The sequence below is a fragment of the Alligator sinensis genome, unplaced genomic scaffold, assembly GCF_000455745.1.
Source record: "Alligator sinensis unplaced genomic scaffold, ASM45574v1 scaffold1355_1, whole genome shotgun sequence".
Lineage (NCBI taxonomy): Eukaryota > Metazoa > Chordata > Crocodylia > Alligatoridae > Alligator > Alligator sinensis.
In genome coordinates this window covers 108261-117581 of record NW_005842435.1, presented here as the reverse complement: position 1 = coordinate 117581, position 9321 = coordinate 108261, and the positions used below count along the sequence as shown (strand labels likewise).

The window sequence follows — 9321 nt, the reverse complement described above, 5'->3', positions numbered from 1 at the left end:
TCTTCCGATGCTCAGTTAGTGATACAAAGACTAATGCTCCCTAGCCAATTCTTATCTCCTCCCTTTCACCTCCCTGTGTTTTATTGCAGGTGTGCCTTTTTGGGAACTCGGAAGTGTCCTTGAGAGATCATCTGCGGGTAGGCTCCTCGGAGGATGAATTGGTTGAGATCATTGGAGCAGCAGTGGGCAGAAAAAAGAAACAGCATGCTGGTATGTTTACTGTATCCAAGTAGTAACAAGGGGGAAGAGGGCTAAGGAGTGTGCTTCTCCAAGATAAAGTGCATGATGGCCAAGACATTGGTAGAAAGGCATGAAAAATTATTAAATAGAGTTGTATTGTAGTGACTCTGGAGAGGAGACATAGAGGTTCCCACTTAATTGGAAGCATAGTCTGGCACTGGATTTGAAGTAGTAAGTATTGACAGGTCAACTTGAATGTTATGTGCTTGCTCTAAACTTCAGATCGGTATGCACATATTACTGAATCTCCCCCACCACTAGAACTGAGGCTGCCTAGCAGTCTTAGATTTCCAGAGACTTATTTTCACATGGCTCACAAGTGCCACTTTGGTGGTTATCCCCAGAACAAAAGCATAGAGGCCTACAGAAATCTGCAGAGGTCTGTTTGCTCTGCTTCTTTTAATTAGAATTAGGTCAGTGGGAGACCATAAAAGCCAGAGCTTGGAAGCTCATCTGTGTAGCCCAAAGTCCTGTTCCTGACTGATTACTATGACTAGTATTGATTCTTCAGAGCATGGTCTGAAAACCCATGCAGGCATATAGCCAGTTCTGTAACACGATTCTGAGAACAAGAGGAGGAGAAGAGCCTCATGATCTCTGGGGCAATGCATTTACACCCCAGTGCATGAGATGAGATTACCCTTATTTTAGCTGGCATACCTTCAACCTACTTGATTCATATTCTTTCCAGCTGCCTTTAAAATTCAAATAGCTACTCTGGTTTCTTGTGTGGGGAATTAAGTCCGCAAACTATCCTCATGCCATTAGGAAGTATTGCCTTTTTTTTTTCTAAATACAGTGGCCACTCGCAATCTTCATTCCCCTTCTCTGGTCCTATCACATCTATTAGAAGGTATGGTGACCAAAACAGTATCTCCACTTCACAGAGTAAATTCCTTTCCTGCCCATGCCTTCTTTAAACTTCCCTGAGCACATAACATTAGTATAAGAAAAGGAACTTCTGTATTCAAAGCATATACCTTTAATTTCTTGCTAAAATCCTGGGAGCTTTGAGCTCATCATTTTGAGCCTGGGTAGATTTTCATTGTGCACTATGCTTTACCAAAACAAAGTTTTCCCCTCCTGTTTGCACCCCAGTAACTAAGGCTGTGTGTAGACCAAACGTGGGGCATGTGTGAACGACACTTTAAAGCGAGTTAAATTCTTTTGCACTACCTTAATGGTGTTGGTGTTTATATGCATTGGTAGCAAATTTGGCAGCATCATGCACCTTAAATGACTTGGGCCGCAGCAAACTAAAACTCCTCTGAGGAGTTTTAGTTGGCTGCCGTACAGCCGCAGAGCAAAGCACTGGGCTCTGCAGCTCAGGCTCTGCAGGAAGCCGGTGCAGACAGCCTGGCAGCAGGCTGGGATGGCAGGCTCTGCCCAAGGGGGGGTGGGGAAAAAGCGGCAAGCCTGATTTTATTTTTACTTTTTTTCCCCCCCGGGAGCCTGCCTGCCTACCTGAGCTGTGCAGGAACCTGGTGCTTCCCTCCACAGCTGCAGTGTCCCCCGGGACCACCCAATCTGGGTGCCTGTGGGTGGGTGCTTCCTGTGGGGGGGGGGGTGCCGCTGCCACGGAGAGAAGCACCAGCCCCCCTCACAGCCCAGGGACTGCTCCACCTGCCAGCAGCTCACCCTCCACTCCCCACTGCCAGAGAGGCAGGTAAGTGCACAGGTGTGTGCACGGCCCGGGGGTTTACTTGACCCTAAATTGAAGAGGTGTTTTTAAAAACCCACCGCTTCAATTTAGGGCCTCCGTTTCATCTACACACACCCTAAGAGAGAAGTTGTATGAAAAATTCCAGGGGGGTATTTTACTGACCAAAGTAATGGGACATCAGCAAACATCAACTTAACGTTCTGTTCGTTCTGCAGGTATTGCTAGCTAGCTTAGTATTGAACCGTGGGGCATCTTGAGATTGGTGTGCCACAAACTACAGTATATAGCTACGTGTTCAATTTATTTGTTTCTTTCTGTAGAGAGATTCTGTTGCTCTTGAAGTAGTATGACAGTCCTGAATTATTTGAATGTTGTAAAATAGAGAGTGCAGTTCTGATTATAAGAGACCATCTGTGAAAGGCCGATACATATCGTGGATCTACTTGGGCCCTTGATTGTTTTCCTCAGATACCATGTTTTATGTTTTTATGTAATATTTTCAGGTTGGGTTTCTTGAGCTCTATTTTTCCTGCAGGTTGGGATATGTGATGGTGGTGAGAGAGGCACAAAGAAAGCTATGACAAATAGAATATGCCCTACAAATGACTCAAAATGTAGAAAACTAGCCTTTTACACGTGTGCTTTACTTTCTAGGCATGTTTAACATTTCCCAAATGAAGAACCGACCAATGATCCTGATCGGTGGGTGACAAATCAGTACGTAATAAATACACTGTGATCTTGTTTGTTTTAAAGTCTTCATGGAGCAGAGAGGGATGGATTTTAATTCCAAGCTATGTTAGGTTCTTTAGGTACAGATGGGCTGATTTTTAGAAAGGCAGTTATGGTGAAAACAAAAAGAAAGTGAGGGAGGGGAAGAAGGTTAATCTATCAACTGTCAGTCCCATCATCCATCTGTTTCTAAAAAAAAATCTTTAAAAGTCAAAATACAAATGCATTTAGAGTTTCATAGCCTAAGCTGGTTGCTTTGACACTGCTCTTATTTTACTTGCTTTATGTTAAGCAAGAACAGTATGCTGATAGTGCAGAGGTTCTTGGTGTTTCTTATAAAAAGCTGCAGTGGGCTGAGATTTTCATACCTTGAAAAAATTGCAATAGATACTTGAAGGCTGTAGGCCTTGCTTTATTGCTGGGATGGGATTCCTGAGCTCATGTAGAATGGTATGGCTACTACATGGAAATCTTGCCATTTCGCCTCACTGTCGTCTTCTGAAATTCAGTGGCTCCAGATAATTTGGGATTTAATTATTTTGAAAGGTAACACTGCGAAGGTTCACAATAAATACTGCTTACAAAATTGCAGCCTGGTGTCTGTCTAGATACTTACAGCATCTTTCTCCATCATGCCCCAGCCACTGAGGTTATGTCCTTGCTCAGAAAGCAGATTGCTCAGTCCTGTTGCTGAGGAAATAAAACCCACACACCATTGCATTAACCCTGCTGAAGCAATGGTGAAAATGCCTTGAGGAGGCCCCCATACACTGTACTCAGCACCTGGGTTACCAGCATGCTCCAGCATGGGGGTTTGGGGCAGCTCCAGGGTATCTTTACGGTTTCATTTATGGAGTTGGCTTGCACAGAGCAGGAGTGGGACTTACTTCCTCAGTGGTGAGACAGGACAGTCTATCCCTCAGACACAGACACACCTTGAGTGCCCTAGACCAGTGGTATGCAACCTTTTGGTCCCACAGGCTGGATAAGTAATGTGGGGGTTGGTCCGTGAGCCTGATCCAACGTGTGCTAAGCCCTGATCCCATGTATATGTTGTACCCACAGCCCAGGACTTGCGAATGCTAGATCAGGCTCTGGCTCCGCACTCTGAATAGGGCCCAATACCCTGACCCCAGCCCTGCATGCACCAGATAGTGTGCTGTCCTGGCCCTGACCCTGAACTCTTACATGCTGTATTGAGCCTGCTGACCCTGACTCCACGCATGCCATGTCAAACCTGCTGTCCTGGTCCCAGCCATGCATATGCTAAATTAGGCCCACTGCCTTGGCTCCAGCCTCACGTAAATCAAATAAATCTGATGTATAGAACCATCTCATCTGGCCAGCAGGGGTCAGAAATTAGGCTGTGGGACAACAGTGGCAGCGTTAATTATCGCTGCTTCCCTACTGCCAAACTTCCAGATCCTTGGGGAGCCCTGCAGGCTGGATCACAGCTTGAGAGGTTGGATCTGGCTCGTGGACTAGGGGGTTGAGCACACCTGCCCTAGACTAAACTGTTCTAGGCCATAGAAAGCAATGCACAAAGTATTACTGTTCCTATTCCTAGTGAAGGCATTCTCCAACCCCTCCCTTTGCTAAAATGTCCAGGTGGTTGTGACAATGCCATAGTACATGATTTACATCCAGTTCGGGGAGGGGCAGATTCCAAACTATTGAGCCCTCTAATCAAATATAGTGTCTAGCAGCCAGAGTCAAGGACTGGGAGTCCTGGGTTCTGTTAGTGACTCTTATAAGTTACATCGCTTCTGTATCTGCATTTCCCCAATTATAAAATATCTGTTTATGAGGAGGTGGGTACATGTGCGAGATGGGCTTAAGTTTTTGAAAAAAGCATTGAGAGAGCTTTATGTGAAAGCTGATGTAATAAGCACTAACTCTGGCTATTCCTTGCTAAAAAGTTTTAAACAATCAAGGGAGAAATACTCTCCATCTCTGTTTCTGTCTTATGCTTAGTAATACATCAGCCATGAATTTTGCAGTATAATTTGCCAACTCTGAGAACTGCCCTGAATGGAGCGATGCAGATACCTAGATTAGGAACTGAAAACTGTCTTAGTAGACAGGCAACATTCCTTAGATGGGCAGATGTCCAGGCAGGATGGTCTTGCAATACCTGCCCCCTCAAATTAGTCCTCTGGAGCTTCCAAACACTACTTGTTGCAAATGCATTCTTTTTAGAGACTCATCCTTTTGTTTTTACAGCCTCTCTTCCCTTTTTCTTTGATTACATGCCATCTTCTGTCTTGTTGAGTTTTTACTTGGACAGGTTGAACCATGCAGGCAACTCTGGCCCTCTGTATTTGCTTGATACATGCATGCATGCACATGTGCATGCACACACATGCATGTGTGTATATGTATCTACAGATAGATATAATCTATCTAGAGATATAGATATTAGATATATAGATTGGGCCTACTTCGAATAGTTTACTTTTCACCACCTTCAAAAACCAGGTGACCCCTATTTTGCAACATGAGACCGCTTTAAATAATTGTTTCTGATTCTCTGTTCCTGGAATGTAACACTGCAACTCTGGCAACACACCCAGTTTATATCTATATATAGATATCTAGATATAGTTGTATAGTTATATCTACATATAGGTATAAACTGGGTGCGTTGCCAGAGTTGCTGTGTTACATTCCAGGAAGGGAGAATCAGGAACAATTATTTACAGCACTCTTGCATGTTGCAAGATAACGGTCATCTGGTTTTTGAAGGTGGTGGAAAGTAAACTATTCAAAGTAGGCCCAACCCAATGTAATTTATTAGTACATGCCTTTCAGACTTCTTTCTAATTAACACTGGGAGGAGGGAGTGAGGCAGGATGCAGAGGTAGGATCCATCCAACTTCTCTTGGAATAGCCATTTGGTTATATGGAGCCTGCTAAGTAAAATAATAGCAGAAATCTACCCAGTTTCTCCTCAAGTGTTCCACATCTTGAAAGCTAACCGCTGGCATCCCTTGCATAAACAGAACTGTCTCCATAACAGGAGATGAGTGGAAGCTGACACATGGGCCAATATACACGCATAGGAAGCAGCTACAGGATTTCCTAATTTACGTTTTTAATTAATTTCAAAGTTCAGTCAAAGCTATCATGTGAACAATCTGAAGAAGATAGGCAGAGAGAACATGGGATTCATTTAATAAAATCTAATTTTCTGGAAATCACTAATCTGTCTTGTCCTAGCAAGCCAAATCTAGCTGCTTCTCTCAATTACCTTAGCCTTATCTCTTTCTGTAATACAGTATGTCCCTTATTTCCCTTACAGAAATGTTCTTGGAAAGTTGTTCTCTTCACATGTTCACTTTACTCTCCTTAGTTTAAGTATTACCTGCTTCCTTGCTACACCCTCTAAAATAATGTAAGTTGAAAGTTAAACTTACCTTTTCAGGCTGGCTAGTAAAGTACAAAGAGAACATTAGCAAACTTTTCTCTGGTTCATTAGTGGCATTGTACTGTCATTTATAAAATAATCTACAACTGGCAGGTGTGGTACATGTAGTCTGTTTTAAAGCCGTTTAGGAAATGGGTAATTACCACAGGGAAGTGAGGTCTCACATACTGCTAATTACCTGTTCATCACATTGCTGTACAGCCAAAAGTAGGCACGTTATGCAAAGATGCAGCTCTAAGGGAGTCAATTGAAGCTGCATCTATTTTTCCCCATACCTGAATTAAACTTGCTGCCTTACAAAAATCTAAAGACCATTTAACTTTATGCACACCTCCCTTCCATATAGATATATTGTGTAAACTGATATTTGGAATAGACTTTAATGTGGCTAAACTGAGATGCCTGGAGCATCTACCTCTAAGAGCCAAGTGAAAGGCAGCACTGTTGAGTCTAATAGGGAAGACGTTAAACAGGCCTTAACCCTCCACTGTAGCTTATGCAATCCAAAGCAACTTAACACTGTGGGAGGTATCTGCCCAGCATATTGTTGCTTACTGTACTAGGTCTGAAAATAAGTATAAGTCTTCCCTTTTCCTTGGGAAAGGTGCTGCAAAGGTTAAGGTGTCCTGTTGCTTTGATTCATCTGAATTAGTTATTGAACTTGCTGGTAAGGAATTCCATATAAAGAGGGACTGAAAGACTATGAGCAAAGCCAAACCACTCCTTAACATGGACAAGTCTCTTAAAACAAGAAAGAGCCTGGTAGCCTTGGACGCAGCAGAAGTGGAACACAGTCCTTATAGCAAATTGTGAAAGCAGGAGTTGACCACTTACCTCATCACTGCCTTTTCTCTTTGCTTATCAAGTGAATCACTTCAGTTGGGCATGTAACAGGCTCCTTCTGTCTTGGTGCTTGGCAGTAAGCTCTGTAGAAATGCCAGAGACAAGGGATTAATGCGAGGGGCAGAAGGAGTGCTACTAAGTGGATTTAAAATAAAGTGCCAAACTTAGCAGGCAAAGTTCCTGCTCAGCAGGGTAACTGGTTCAGCGAGGGAATTTGAGTTTCCAGTGACTGAGCTTTAATTGGGGCATACATCATTAACACAGCAAGAGCTGGCAGTAATGACAGAGGTTCCCATCACAAAACCAGTCTAGGAACTGGTAGAAAGCATGGTTGCAGCTCATGCCTGTTTCCCTGGCCATCCCATGTGCTGGGAGAAGTAGCAAAACAAAGCGATCTCTCTCTACACAGAGAGATGGAAGGGGCAAGAGCAACAGCCAGAGCTCAACAGGGAGGAGATAAAATGAGATAAGCTGGGCAGAGTTATTTGGTAAGTGAAGATGGGACACAATCCCTTCATTGTTTTATCTCCAAAGCTGTTCTCCATGTTGCTTCCCAGCTGCTATTTCTCAAAAGTAAATGTTAATGCTTTATGTTGTGGGTGTCAAAGATATGGCCCATGGAGCCCTGTCAGCAAGCGTGCGGTGCTGTCTGTGGGTCTTGGAGTGGACCCACTTGCCATAGGTGGTGTGTGTTGGATTAGTGGGGCCTGATGAGTTTGACATCCTTGCTTTGTACTGAAAACCATTTGTTCTTCTTTTATGGGCAATTGTACAGTAATGCAGTGTTTTCAGTTCTAGTGGTTGCAAGCAACACTAACAACAAATCATTGAGTGCTTAGAAGTGGGGAAAAAGGAAGTTTGAGTTTCAGTAGAGAAGTGAATTTCAATTCCAGGCTTCCCAGACGTTTTTATAATAGAGCTGTACTCTGCTCCTAATTCAATATGCTATTTAGCTTATCCTTACACTTCAGGGGTGGGGGCGGGGGGGAAGGGGGTGAGGAGGAAAACTGTGTCTCATATTATTTATCTTTTTCTTCTTCAGAGAAAGCATTGAGTCCATCCCTACTACTCCGAGTTGCCCTGCAGAATCCCCCCAGTTCAAAGCAATGGGGCCACAGCAGACATAGCCACTGGCTGACTCCAAGAGTAAGTTTATTAAAACAGATGGAAAAAGCATTTAAGAAAAATGTGTTTACAGGACAGCTTGCCTTGCCAGCATCTCACCCAGAGCAACAGCAGCTTGTGGCAGGAATTCAGCAAGCTCAGCTGAGAGGCAGTTGCATTGTCCGAAGGAACTTGAGCTCCAGCTTAAACATGAAGTGCCTTAGGACAGAAACTCCTTCTATTAAGCACACTGGCCAAATTGTTGTGGACAGTCACTCCAGAGGTCCTGCCAGAAATCAGTCAGAAGAGAAGGGTCCAGGGTCTGAAGCCAATACCCGTCATTCTGGTTTTTGTGCTAGCGTACCAGGTGCCTCTGATCATCTGACTCACACTGACCAGGAAGGACGGGCTGCTATGGTAGATGTTGGAGGGAAGCTAGATTCCAAAAGGACTGCAGTGGCCACTGCTGTGGTTCGACTGGGTCAGAAGGCATTTGGGATGGTGGTTCAGAACCAGCTGAAGAAAGGAGATGTGCTAGCAGTAGCCCAAATTGCAGGGATTCAAGGAGCCAAGCTGACCAGCCAGCTGATCCCATTGTGCCACAACATCCCACTAAACCTTGTGGAAGTCTCTCTCAGCCTGGATGAGAGCAGGTATGCAGTGGTGATCCAGACACGCTGCTGCACCCAAGGGAAGACGGGTGTGGAAATGGAAGCCCTGACAGCTGCCAGCCTGGCTGCCCTGACTGTGTATGATATGTGCAAAGCAGTCACTCATGATATAGTCATTGAAGAAGTGAAGTTGTTGAGCAAGACAGGAGGGCAGAGGGGAGACTTCCAGCGAGCTTAGTCCATAGGCATTGGATAACACCACTGGGAGGTCTGGGCCTCTGTGCCTACCTGCACTAGGCTTGGCAAAAATGCCAGCAGACACCACCTGAAAGACGTAACTTCATCTCTGTATTGCCTAATCATCTCAGTGACAAGCTGGGAATTATGGAACTACTATCTTTTTGCCTCAATGAATTGGTTTTGAGTTTGGTTTTCAGTTGAGAGCTTGACAGCCAGGTTTAAGAGGTTTCCAGGTCAGACCACAACCAGATTTTGGCACTCCTGCTGATTCTGCCAGCAGGGATGCCAAGAATCCAGTTAGGTTTTGGAGACTGAGCTTTACTCTCACTGCTCTCAAGTATCAGGGAAGCTTGCATGCTTCCTGTAATCAAGCTATGTGTATATTCACATCTCCAGGGCTCACTATCTTGGCACTTTTCTTCAATGCTAAATTCACTTGACAAATTTAATATTATTATTGT

General features: G+C 44.2%; 1 protein-coding gene across 4 annotated transcripts in view; it reads left to right on the top strand.

Annotated features, from left to right (window-relative positions):
• MOCS1 (molybdenum cofactor synthesis 1) overlaps positions 1–9315 on the top strand; it is a 122754-nt gene extending 113439 nt beyond the window's left edge. For 3 of the 4 annotated variants that reach the window (XM_014523029.2, XM_025211864.1, XM_025211863.1), the window contains exons 9-11: positions 90–210; positions 2558–2605; positions 7948–9315. In XM_014523029.2, the coding sequence (XP_014378515.1) occupies positions 90–210; positions 2558–2605; positions 7948–8858 (1080 nt within the window). In that variant the 3' untranslated portion in view covers positions 8859–9315. Of the gene's footprint in view, positions 1–89; positions 211–2557; positions 2621–7947 lie in introns of all 4 variants that reach the window. The other variant, XM_014523030.2, reaches the window with a different exon arrangement.
• Positions 9316–9321: the final 6 nt, after the last annotated feature.